Here is a 13,516-nt window from a genome sequence, read left to right on the forward strand (position 1 = left end):
TCAAACCAGCACCTGGTTTTGATGAGAACAGTGTGGTGGTGACAGGGAGAGACAGTGACAGTTACAGGCTTCAGAGAGAGACTCTCCACCAAAGCAGCCCTCAGCCTAGCTAAAATATTCGGGTGCACAGATATGAGGCATTTCATACCAAACCAGAACGCAGCATGATCCACCTGGCCTTGGCCAAAAGGCCTGATTTTTCTTAATGGCTTAGTCCCGCTCTAATATCTTTCAATCTTCCCGAGACAGTCATAGATGTCTGCAAAGGAAGAAGCCAATGACAGCCTCATGCAGATTAAAAAACTAATAATAAAACTTCCAACACAAGTTTGCTGAGAAATGTTGGGTGCACTTCCACACGGGCAGATCTTGAAGACAGTTGTAAATATTCAAGCAAAGGCTTTGCAGAAACAGGCATCTTCCACCTGAACAGCAACTAAAGATGGCTTGGCTGGTCCTAGAAGGAACCATGGCAACATAGTTGTAGAAAAATCAGGCAGAAGAATAATAGCTGCCGAGTTGGCTTCAACACAGGGAAGGTAAACCAAAACGATCCAGAAATGACTTGGCCATCCTGTCAAGAGAGGGCATCAGCAACCCTGCGAGGTTCTCCCAGCTGCTCAAATAGGACAGGCCGATTCTGGAGAGGAGGACGCACTGGCCCAGAGCCCGGCTCCAGGGAGCAGGCGAACTGTGCCCGCACAGCTCCCAGAGGACCCTTCTTACCCTGGTCTGCAGAGCCGTTATCAAAACTCTGGGAATGAGACTCAGGGAAGGGACAGAGCCTGCTCCGTGCCACAGGTGAGTGGGACAGCATGTCCAGGTGTTCCTGCCTGCTCTTGCACTGCACCACAGGCACCTGGCAAATATCAAATGAACCACTGAAGACCTGAATGACCATTACTGCTACAGCATTTTTGGCTATCTGCCTACCAGATGCGGAGCATAGAGAACCCTTTGTTCCAGAGGCATTGTTACCACGAGCCAAACAGCCTACTGCCACAAGAGAAGTGATCAGATTCCCCTTCTCCTCCCCTCCCCATCTGTTCATTGCAACCGTGTTACGTGTGAGAATTTGCATAAATTGCCCTCTGATCTGTGGAAGAAAATCCAAAATCCAGTTTGGAAATCCACAGCAGGTTGACAAGTAGCTTTGATCCCTGAAATTTCCAGAGAGCAGCAGATTAAGGATTAATTAATTAACATTCTCCCAATCCAAAGTGAGGGAAATCATGCCCACTGTAAGCACAGGAACAAGTCTTCCTTTAAAGAAATTCCCCATCCGTATCGAAAGGTTCTCCAATTAGTCAGCAGGGAAAACTCATTTCATATAGCCAAGTCAACCACACCATTTTTCTGGCAGGTGTACATGAATATGCATTTGTGACAGACACGCAAGCCCTCATCAAATCCAGCACCTCAGATACAGTGGTTTTCTCTTGGTCAGGACAGGACTAGAGTCGTCATCTGAGTGAGATCTCAGAACCTGAGGCAAACGGTCCAGAATTTGGACAGAGTATTAGATGGCAGCCTAAAGGTCAGAATTGTCCTTGGACCTCAGCAGATCTTTTTTCTTGTTTGCTTCCAGGATATTTTTAGAGAGCAGATCTCTCTCTGGGCACGATCTGCCTCACAGAGAGGCTGAGCTTTTGTGACCGACTCATCCACATACGCAGATCACCTGCAGGCTCAGGGAGAGATGCAGACTGTTTTTAAGCACTTTTCAAGCACTCTTGGAGACACAACTGATTAGTGAGTCATGCAAAGACGTCATTGTGAGCATATTTCTTGCACTTCTGCTTCATGAAATGCAAAAGCACACGAGAAAACCATGAGTTCAAAGACCTAAACTGGGTCCAGACCACCATTTCTTCTAGTACCTCTGCATTTCTAGTTTCTGAAAGGACCAACTTCTGTCCTAATGACAAACAAAAGACTGGCTGCACCAAGTTAGAGCAGAGGTTCACCTTGCACAACACCCCCCAAGATACCAACCAACAACAGACAACTTTAGAAGAACATAAAGATAAGGCAAGAATATTACAGTAGACCCCAGAATACTCCATCATCTTCCAGCCATTTGTGATTCAAGGATTTCCTGAACTCAAGGGGATGTCTGTGTATTTAAAAGACCTTCCATGAATTTGTCCAATCATTTTGGAGCCTATGCAAATTTTAGCAACAACATCCTGGGGCAAAGATTTCACAGCTTAGATAAGCTCCATGACAAAAAGACCTTATTTGTTCTCAGCCTCCTATCTTGCAATTTATTTGACTTTCTCTACCGCAAAACCTCATCAGACCAACCCTTGAAAAAGAAAGAGAATCTGAGTTTTTTCAGTTATGATTTGAAACAAATAACCTTGCTTACAAAATCAGAGACCCAATGGTGCAAAGAAATTACTCTGATGGACAACCCCTTTTTCCCCAAAAAAATAATACAGAACAACATGTTCCCAGAGGTTGAAGTAGAAAAGGAGGAAGCTGGGACACGAGCTCCTCTGAGGCATCCTCATACGTGTTAAACTAGACAGAGGACTAGCTATGCCTGAGGTGGTAGGTGCAAGATATCTTCCTCCTCTCTTTCTGTTTCAGGTTTCAGTGAGGGTGGTAGCCTGAATCTAGAGAGGCTGTTGAAATACTTCCTTGTGCAGTCTAAAGATCTCCAACACCATCCAACTTAAGCCAAGACACTTGGCTACACGTACTGTGAATGCAATTCTTTCCAGGACTTCTGTCCTACAGTTGAAAAAATAATCTCCTTTAGAAAGCATGCCCATGGCCTCAGCTTGCATCTGAGACAGATTCGAGTTTTGGAGCCAGAAGTGTTTCCTAGAGATCCCACTATGTTCAAAGCCCTAGCAGCTGCACCTGACAAACCATAGCCAGCTTGAGAGCACTTCTCAGTCTCTCTCACTGTACTAAAAAAACCCCAAACCTTTGTATTTTCTTCCTCAGGAAAACAGCAGCCCATATTTTTCATTCACAGTTTTGGAAGGAAAAAAAAAAAAGTGATCCTTCTTTGAAGCAGAGAAACTCACACTGTATTTGGGATCCTCTTTGAAGCTTCACCTTTTGTGCTTGTTAAAACCAAGTATTTTGATATGAAGAACTGGGGTGCCAGCCTCTCCCTTTCCTCCTTTATCCCTAAGTAATACTCATGGATTTCCTCCTCACACATTTTCATTTTGCTTTTGCCACATCCATTTTACAAAGCTGAGATAAGATTTTGGACACAGCAAGGAAAGAAAACAAAACAAAAATAGGACAGTAAGCAGAAATGCCAAAATGGAAAAATCAGACTTCGGAATTTTGTTTTATGAAATGGGAAACCATTTCATCTCCAGCCCAACCAAACTTCAATTTTTCTCCTGCTACTGGACACACAAGGTGTGTTGTTTCTGATCCAAGATGCACCGATGCTAGCTACCTTGGTAGACTTGCGAACTGCAGTTCACTGATTTGGACCAGAGAGAACATTATGATAATCTAATTTGACCTCATCTGTACTGCAGGCCATAGCACTTCCTCTCCTAATTCCTACAGCATGTGCATGCTTTCTGTCTGGACTAAAATGTATTTTTCAAAAAGCATCTATCCTAATTTAAAGGCCTTAAGTGGTGGCAAATCTAACACATGCTTAGGCTTGCGGCCTGAGGGTTACCTAAAAGATAATGTTCACGCAAAACCCATTCAGCAGTCTGTACTCCCTTGTCCTCAGAAGCAGAGGATGATCTCTCCCTGAAGCTGAGATCCAAACTGAGCTTACCACTGGATTCTCAATGATTGACTAAAAATCACCCCCAGAAACCTAGTACCTTGATCCTGAGGAATCAAGACAGGATGACTTGGTGCTCCCCACTCTCTCCTCTAGATTCTAAGCATTCCCATGCATCCCTGGACAGGCAGGAGGAAAGAGGAGCGATTTTTCTCCCACCAGATCCTAGAAAACTGCGGGGCTGCTCAGAGGAAGAGGGAACACAGACAAAGCCATTTCCTCAGAGGGTAAGTCCTCCAAGGAAATCCTTTAAAAGGGCATCCTTAACAATTCCTTTTCAGACAGTCCCAATCCAATTCCAGAAGAAGTACTGGCCCAAATGACTTAGAAAAGATTTTTTCAGAGAGGCTTTCCAAGATGAGGATGACAGAACTGAAGTTTCACCACTTCTCACTTAAAGATGCCATAAATCAAGGAGATGAAGACCACAGAGTCAGGTGCCAAGAGTACCTCTGAAGAAGGGATCCTAGGAGACCTCTGAAAGCTAGAAGACCCCAGAGTATCATAAACAAACACCAAAAGAGCCTGTGTACCAAAATCACGTTCTCCATGAGTCACATGTGAAGTTGAAGAAAACAGGCTTTTCTTAGCCCTAGAAACCACAGAGTGGCACATTCAGAGCTCAGAACCCCAGAGCTGATGGCCACGGAGGCTTTGCTCTGAAACATGCTTTACCACTCATCCTGCACATCAGCCATACGGAGCTACCAACTGGAGAGAATTTCTCAGGAAACAGTTCTCCTAGCCTTCAGTGAATTATTTGAGGCTTAGCCTAGAAGATGGTTACAGGCCAGGAGAGACGCTTTATACAAGAGCTCTGAGGAGTCTCTCAGCTGAAATGGCCAGATGAGTCAGAAAACTGCCCCAAAACCAGAGAGTGAATCTGACCAGCCCTGACCTCTCCCCACGGAAACTCCCCAGAGCCAAGAGGCCAGCTGCATCGGCCTCACACAGATTTTGAGCGCCGGATGTTGTCCGGGATGCTGGTTCTTCAGAAATGAATTGCACAGAGCTATGCAGAACTCTCCCTTCTGCCCAGTCCCAAGAAAACAATCTGACACAACCAGTTCTTGCCAGTCTCCTGACGTCAGGACACCTTTCAGCACATGACCATTAAACAAGAGGAACATAACAGCATAACACCCCAAAAGAACTGTAAAGTACTTCTCAAACTAGAGCAACTGTAACTGCTTGTAAACCGAGTGCTACATGACGTGCTTCTGCTTCAAATTAACAGAGGTACAGTTAAGGTTAAAAGGGGATTATGGCCAAGACATTTTGTTTTCCTATCAAATGCATCCATCAGCAGTGCAGAAGCACATGCAAGTCAGACTAACAACCTTCAGGCTACACAGACACATGGACACCACCACCTTTAGTGGTGACACCTTCAGTGACACCATATAAAAGATCTCGGGGACACAATAGAGTTTGCTTATTTCCAATAGAAAAGAAAACCACACAGAGCTAACGATGAGCAAACATGGGTATATCTGAGCACTTTTCCTATTGACACTTTCTCTTAGGACTGAACAGAAATACAAAGGAGTCCCACTTTGCAGTCACGATGGCATACCAGGACATGCAGATTTTACTTCAGAAGCTGAATAAAAGGTACTGAGCAAACACTTGTTCCAAACTTTCTGCCCAAAAGTTCCAACAATATGGCAAAACTGGTTACAAAACTCCCTTTCCTTTCACCGATTAATGTGCCTTAGCATAACATCACCCTTTTGCAGGATCTTTCAGAAGAAAATTAATACCAAAGCCTTCATCCCTCACACTCTAAAGTTCCTGTGGTACTTTCCTCCACATCCATGATGCTATCAGCAACGTCCTGGCCAGATTACCGCCCAGCAAACTGTGTTCTGCCCCCCCAGCCGGGCAGGAAGGTCTCAACAGCTACAGAATCAAACACTTCCTGCCCCAAACAGCAAACGCATGCACAACACCACCAAACAACAGTGAAACAGTCACAGTGCCCTGCCCCAGAGGTGACCACATTCAGCATTTGGGTACGATGATCCCCTTCAGTTCCTAATCCCCTTAAAAATCTTGGGATCCTTCAGTCTAATACTACTGAGATTGCTCCCAGGCATGCTAACAACCTCCTGACAGGGGACTGAAGGGCCAAGACTGAGCCCCCTGCTATCCTCCAATTCGGTCCCGACTTGCAATTTGCACACCTGGCTTTCATGGACCACGGCACAAGCAACTTCAATCCACAGAAGCACACCCTTCCCTGAGTCGCCAGCTGGCACAGAAGAGCCAGACCAACACAAGGGACAGCCGTAGTGCCAAATTTTCTTCAAACATCCAAAAACATCACCATTTGCCCAAGACTCAGCAGGAGAAGTTTCAGGACCAAAAGGCTTATTTTAATGAAAGATTACCAAAATATCTATCACAAGGCTCAGAGTTAGAAACAGGCCAAAATCACAGGTCTGATGCTGCAGCCGTTCTGTTAGTAGTGTCTACAAACCTTCCTCCAGCGTTTAAACAAACTGCAAATCTGCAGGACCAAAATGCCCTAAGAGGCCTCTGGATAGGGAAAAAATGGAAAACCATTTCCCTTAGCCCAGGTCCTACCGACTCCAGGAACAAGCACAAACTCTTTGTTTCAAAACACAGGGCAGGAGTCACTGGCTGTAGCCCCTACAAAGACGTTACAGCCACCCAGCGTCTGTAACTGACCTTCAATCTACTTAACCCCGTGCAGAAGACTCGCAGCCTCCTAATCCTGCCTCCACAGAAGTTCAGAAAACTCCTTTTTGCCCCATAAATAACAGCTTTGATCCAACACCACTCAAGAGACTTACCTTCCCAAACTGCTCGAAATATTGTTTCACATCCTCCACAGTAGTGTTCACAGACAGACCACCCACAAATATCTTCTTCGTTCGGGTCACCATCTGGAAAAGGGAAGGACAGGAATTCACCGAATAAACCCAGAGCGAGCGGAGAACGAGACTCAAAAGGCCACTAACTCCCCTCCACTGCCGGGAAGCGCCTGCCCCTTTGCTGCAGCTGAGCTTCCACCTTCTCGAGGCCCCCTGGCCAAACGTGGCCAGCAGGTCTGTCCCACACCAGACCCCAAGGCATGCTCTTGCCCTTGCGCTGCCCCATCATGCTTGCCAGTGCCCAGCCACCACCTCCTCCTCGGACAGCACATTACCAGCCTCTCCCCTTGCTAACCTGCTGCTACTCTCTTGGCACCTTCACACCACCCCAAAGGCACAGGGCATGACTGTCCCCTCCCCAGCCCTCCAGCTCTTCCCGCAGCCCTGCCACTTTGCACAGCCAGCCTCCTTCAGGCTCCCCCAGAGATGCCTGCTCTGCTTCCCAGAGTGGAAAGATGGGCAGGAGGCCTGTCAGCACAGGTAGGCTCCCCAGGCTTTGCTCTCCTAGCTCATAAATTGCAAAGCATCTGCATGGACTAAGTCTCATCTCGCACCCATTCCCCAGTCACTTAAATGGAGCCCAGTCAATGCCCAGTTAAATCTCTTTTGCCTTTGCAAGAAGGCAAAGAGAAGATTCCTCTGCCACTTGTCACTCATGCAACTGGGACAAGGAAGAAAACTAACTACCCTGAGAGGGGCCATTGCTGCCAGGCTGAGGCACACCGACATCTTTTGAACCGGCTCTCCAGCTGCATCCTCCCCTTAGCTGCTTGGCTACACCCCTGCTCTCAGAGGAACACATGGTCCTAATTACCCCAAGGAGCATAGGGCTAATCCGCAGCAATTCCCTGGCTTGGAGAGCAGCCCGTTCTAACACTAAAGCACCTTCTGTCACCAAACTGCTTAATGGAATTAACCCAATTCCTACCATGTGCTTCCTGGCTCCAGTTACTCGGGATACCTGCTCACCAATTGTTCTCAGTGCCTGATCCCCCTTATTTCCCTCCCGGCACCAGTCTCCTCTCTCTGCTTCTCAACACTGCTTCTCCCCAGCTCTTTCTCCCATGACAGCACTTGGAATAGAGACTCTAAACGTTAAAACTCCAAGGGCAAAGTTAAAGGGAGACCCAAAGTCTAAAGGCAGTCTCCAGCCTGCTGCTGGCTCCTCAGTTAAAAGTTTCTAGCTGCGCGCTTGGAAAAAGTTCCTGCAACTGCACATTTCGATGCCAGAGCCTCTTGTAGATAAAGTCCAACACCAAACTCCTTCTGCCTTTTCCAGTGCTGAAGCACACAAGGGCATTTCACAAAATGAAATCCTTCTCCCTCTCTGCCATACACCTATTCGTACACACACGTGTGCAATACACACCACCCTCTTTCCACCTGTATCACATCACAGCATGCAGCTGTTCTCTATCTCCTTAGGCCTGAAACTTCCAGACACTGGCTGCAACTTCGGAAAGACTAAGTTCACCCTGGGCAGCACTTATTTCACCAGCTCTAACTCGTGCATCCTAAAGTACAACTGAGAGGCCTCCTGGTTCCTCCATTGCCACGCAAACCCCCAGCGCTGTGCTGCAAGCCCGACAGGAGCGTACCGCAGCACAGCACGTCACACTGGCGGTGCAGCACAACAGCTCCTGCTCCAGGTGAGTCCTGAGCAAACCCCAGGGAGCGACTCCGTTACATGCACTGGCAACCTTGCACAGAGGGACAAGATTCACCACCACGAATTTCACCCTTTGGAGTGGCAAGGGCTGCCAGCGGTGCTTACCTTGGGCTGTGCTCGGCGGGGGAATGCTACCTTCGGGTCAATCTGAAAGAGATATGGGGAAGAACAGGTGAACACATTTTTGCTGCCTATTTACAGACGCAGGGTTTCCTCCATGCGCATGGCTGTCTCTGCCCACATGGCACCTTGCTAAAAACCCAAAGAATCTGCCTGAGGCACATAAAACGAAGCTGGCTGCAGACATCTTTCCCTCTCGGTAAGGTGTAATCCAGGGAGACTACAAGTCCCAGCATGCAGTGGTCCATCTCCGGCTGAGTGCTGGCCAGATGCACCCGAGAGACCATCACATGCTGGGATTAACAGGCTAGGCTGGGCTGCACCCTCCCACTCGGCCTGCCCCTGGGTGCCCTGCATCACCAGCCTCATATTAAAAGTGCTTTCTTTTGCCATTTTGCTCTCCCCCTGCACTCTAACTAAATACAGAGCCCACCTGGCTAGTAACAGGACAGAAAAGAGGCAGCACACAAAAAGCCCAACATTTCATCCCACAAAACACAAGGTGAAGAAATAAAAGAGCAGACAGGACGGCGCAAACAAAACTGAGGAGGCCAAAGCCCCCCAGGCTGCAGAGGCTGTGGCTGCAGGGCAGCGTGCTGCCCCTCTCCCCAGGCTGCACTGCACACAATGACGCGATGCCTCCCCTCCGCAGGCTGAGCCCTCCATTGTGCCTGTTCAGCTTCTCTATAAACCTGCCGCCGGCCAGAGCTGCCGGTCCCCGCGCCGCCATCCAGGTGCCGCACGTTCTGCTGGGCTCAGCACAGATGAGCGCGTGCCTGCATTGGCCTCGCACCACCACAAAAGCCGGGACAACACTAATGCAGCTGCCAGCCAAACACCCACGAAGCCTCCTCTCCTCCTCAGCCACCACCTTTCTTTATAGCCTATTTTTACAGCAACTCCTGTAAAGTTACATCATGTCAGGGATGATCCAGACCTACAAATCAGCTTACAAAGACCTGCGGTAAAGGCAGGTCTGGCTCATCCCCGCACTTGGACATGCTGCAGCTGGGAGGGCAGCCCAGAGCATCGTCCCATCAGCCCAGCAGCTCAAACAGCCCAAAAGGAAGCTGTGTTTCTCCAGCTCCTCTCTCTGCTTTGTTCAGCTTTCCAGCCTGGCCGCCCTCCCGTCCCACGTCCTTTCACTTGTCACACAGCCCCGGAGCTCGGCCTCCCTGCGCCCTTCCACCGGCTTCTCTCCCTGCCTTCCCCACCTCCATCCTGACTCACAGCCTACAACATAAATAAACTCAGCACGTAAGTAAACAGAGGCAAAAGTGAAGAGCACAAATAAACTCAAAAATAAACCTCCCTCCCCAAGCTCCAAGCACCAGCAGATTAGCATACCCGCCGGTGCCTCCCTGGGGCATCTGAACCGTCCCTCCCCTCCCTGTGCGCACACACACCCCCCCCCACCGCTTCCTGGCTAGTGCAGACACCCACAGCGAATTCTGAGGACAGGGGACGGCAGGAGACCAGGAGGTTGATGGCAGATAATAAGCAAAAACAATAATCTACTGTCTTTTACTTCTCAGCCAGTGTCATTCAGCTCCTGCCAAGAAGATGCTTTCATACTCAGCAATGCTAAGCTCGGCCTCATTTTCTCATTACCCTGAGTGTGATCAACTGGGCAGAGATAACGCGTCCTCCTGGCTGGAGGGAGCAGGCAGTCATTTCACAAATTCTTCTGCACAACCAGCTATTGTTGCAGGTAGAGGGAGGCCAGGGCAACCGACTGCAGGGGCAGCCCTGGGAACACACAGAGGGGAGCGAGTTCAGTGCTGGACTCAAGTTACTCGAACTGGACTGCTCCTCGGTGGCTGGAGTCTTTCTAATTAAAGCAAAAGCGCTGGTACCTTATTCCCTCATTTCTGGTGTTAAAACAAATAGCCCTGGAGGAGTTGTGTTTCAGTGTCACTCACTGACGTAATGGATCCTCTTTACAAACCTAGATAGAAATCTGCTCAGAGTTCAGAGCATTCGGAACTGCTCAGATTGTATCCAGAAAACAAAACCCTGGGATCAGGCCGCGGTGAGTGGAAGTCACTTGAGCACAAACCGCTTCCACTTCACCCCACAAGGCTTTGGGGGACAAGGAATCCCACTGACGTCGCAGGTGTACCAAGTGGGCTGGCCGGGCTCCTCAGTAATGCTCTTCAGGCCACCTATGGCACCATTTAATAGCTCAGGTCACATAACTCCTGCGTTAACCCGGCTGGTATCGGTGCCCCAAAGCGGGGGAGGGCAGGGAAGGACCCGCAAGACCTCAGGACTGGGTTTGTTCATTCATCGCACCTCCATGGCTACCTTCGCTCCGTTAGTCACCGCTGGCCGAGAGCCGCAGATCGCTCCCTCCGCCACAAAAGACAAACACAGCAAAAACTCAGTAACAGCAACAAAGAAACGACAGGGCGACCCACACCACCAAGCCTGCTCTTCCCAGAGCATATAAAGAAGCAGCTCAAGGCAGCGGCCAGCTGCAGCTTTACAAAGTCACGCAAATCTTTTACCTTGAGACTGCAAAGCCAATTCTCATATCAAGCATTTCCATAAATAACCCCGTAGGCTGCTGCTATCTAGCTTACAAACAAAGAGGAGTCTGAAAAGCACAAGGTTTCCCCGGAGAATCGGGCCAACAGCCCTCGTTAGGGTAGGAAGAATCGGAAAACAATGAAGCAACAAGTGGGGCAGACACTGACTATCAAGTGCTGCTTGCCAGGAGACACCGAGCCTCGAGAGAAGGCTGTCCTTTCAGGACACCGGGCCTTTTCCTGCAAAGTTTCATAAAACCCTAAATTAGGATTCAGATGAGTTTGTGTCATTTAACCCATGACTCACAGCAGAGCCTTTCAGCTCAGCAGGGAAAAGCCATACAGAGGCTCCACACGGTACCACAAGACCAACCTCTCACCAGGCAAAACACCCCAAAACATCTGACCCAGCTGAAAACCACGCTAAATACAAAATAAAAAGGAAGGGGGGAGAGGATCAAAGTTCCTAACAAAGGAAGGGCCCTGGCGAAACTGCCCCCATTCTCTCTGCCGCGCCGGCGGGGCGAGCAGAGCAGATGCAGCTGGGAATTTCAATGGCTGGCCGGTCCCCATGCGCCCTGCGCCACGAGGCCCTTCTGTTCTCCTGCAGCACCCGCCCGCCCCTGCCCTGCCCGTCCCTCCCCGCCCTCGTGGGCTGCACGGTGGGCTGCAGAGCGGCTTCGCACAGGCGGCAGCGGCGGTCTGGGGAGAAGAATGGAGACCGTGGGTTTCGGCTCGCTCCGAGCCCCAAAACGCTTTTGGGATTAGTGCTACAACAGACAGCCATCACTTGCCTTTCCAAGAGGGGTCTATGCCAGCCCGCAGACTCATGACGGGACTAGCTGAGCAGACACCGTGTTTACACAGGCTAGTAAAAAAAAGAAAGAGAAAAAAAAGAAAGCCCTGGGCCCTCCTCAAAAGACTGTACCGTAACCCTCCCCCAGAGCAAAACTCACTTTACATCACTCCTGAAAGGAGGAAGGCTGGGAGTCCTGGGGACCCAGCCTCGACCAGGAAGGCTGGGGTAGGTTTAACCGGGAGCTCCCGTGGGGAGGAAGGACCTGTGCACATCAAAGGGAGCGATCCAGGCAGTTAAACAGGAACAGACATAAATCTCACTGCAACTCACGCCGTAAACCCTAAGAAAGGGGGTCTCGCTCTCCCGCCCTCTCCCTTCTGCAGAGATAAAGGCTAGGACGCCCGAGCCACGCGCTGCAAGAAATAAAGTTGCGTGTTTGGACTCCTCAGCAGCCCGTGCCCGGAGCTGGAACGTCTCCCCTTACCATGCCACCCCCTCACAGCCCCCACCGCTCCCCCATCCCTACCCTCACCTTCACCCCGGGGCAGCAATAAGGAAAAGGAATTCAGGGGAAGGCAAGTCACTAAAACTACAGAGAAGGGACCTCCCACTCAGACACCTCACCCCCACCCCCCGAAACAGCCTGCACATCTCCCCAGCACCGCAGATTTGCAAGGCAGGACTGGGCATGATACGCCACTGACCCAGGGAGCCACCAAAATCTTTCTGCTGGCCCAGCCGGGGCTCCTAATCAGCCCCTGCTTGCACAACGAGGGCCAGAGCTGTGGCCGCTTCAAGAGGCTGGTGGTGGCCCACATGGGCGGGCACTGGCCACGCTTGGAGACAATAAAGTCTTGAACCTCCACAACCGTTACAAAAACTTCACCCGGGGAAGCCACGGGCGAGTCTCTGGGGTGCGCGGCACGAAGGCTCTCTGCCGAGGGGAGGGCACGGGCCACCATGGCTGGGGGAAGCGGGGCCTGGGCAGTGGGAGACAGCACCCCTGGGGAGGGAGCGGTGCTCGGCAGCACACGGGGGGCAGGGGTGGCTCCTTTCTCCCCAAACACAGCCGCATCCATTTCCCAGTGCAAATTCTCGCCCCAAACACGCTCAGGTGTCCCAGCTCCGAGAGGGCCACGATCACTCCTTGGAGGGGCCTTACAACCGATGGGTGGGAGAAAAGCCATCACCAGGATCTGCAGACCCACGTCGGGACATCAGCCCTGGGCTGACGGTGAGCCCGGTGCCTGGGCGGCAGCTAGGCTACCCACCGGCAAGAGGGGCAGAGAAGGGGCCGATCAATCCGTATCAGGAATCGATAGTTTGCAGCCTCTAACTGGAAATCAAACACCGCAACCGACGGCTGCTCCGAGCACAGCCGCTCCACCGGCAAATGCACCCCTGAGATGAGAGAAGTCATCTCACCGTCTTGGAGTCCAGTTCATGTCTGGATTGGGCCAGGACCTTGTCGACGCCAGCCTGGTCCATGAACGTGACGAACCCGAAGCCCCTGAGCCCCGCAGCCCGGGCAGGAGAGGGGATGCGGAGAGAAGAGAGAAAGTTGGTTAAAGTGGCGGCCGGGCCGCGGCAGGGGCGAAGGGAGGCGCGGGCCCGGCCTCTCACCTGGATCTCTTTGTCAGCGGGTCCCGCATCACCAGGCACTCCTTCACCTCGCCGAACTGGCTGAAGTACTCCCGCAAGCCCTCTGCAAGCACAGCG

At 50.7% G+C, this 13,516-nt stretch overlaps 1 protein-coding gene across 3 annotated transcripts in view; it reads right to left on the bottom strand.

Moving 5' to 3' along the window:
- The window catches only part of MSI1 (musashi RNA binding protein 1), a 31,472-nt gene that overhangs the window by 17,328 nt on the left and 628 nt on the right, over positions 1–13,516 (bottom strand). For 2 of the 3 annotated variants that reach the window (XM_072880342.1, XM_072880343.1), the window contains exons 3-6: positions 13,421–13,502; positions 13,223–13,307; positions 8,453–8,494; positions 6,598–6,690 (exon numbers count right to left, since the gene is read on the bottom strand). In XM_072880342.1, coding sequence (XP_072736443.1) covers positions 6,598–6,690; positions 8,453–8,494; positions 13,223–13,307; positions 13,421–13,502 — 302 coding nt within the window. Of the gene's footprint in view, positions 1–6,597; positions 6,691–8,452; positions 8,495–13,222; positions 13,308–13,420; positions 13,503–13,516 lie in introns of those variants that run through there. The other variant, XM_072880344.1, reaches the window with a different exon arrangement.

The sequence above is a fragment of the Ciconia boyciana genome, chromosome 15 (assembly GCF_034638445.1).
Source record: "Ciconia boyciana chromosome 15, ASM3463844v1, whole genome shotgun sequence".
Classification (NCBI taxonomy): Eukaryota; Metazoa; Chordata; class Aves; order Ciconiiformes; family Ciconiidae; genus Ciconia; species Ciconia boyciana.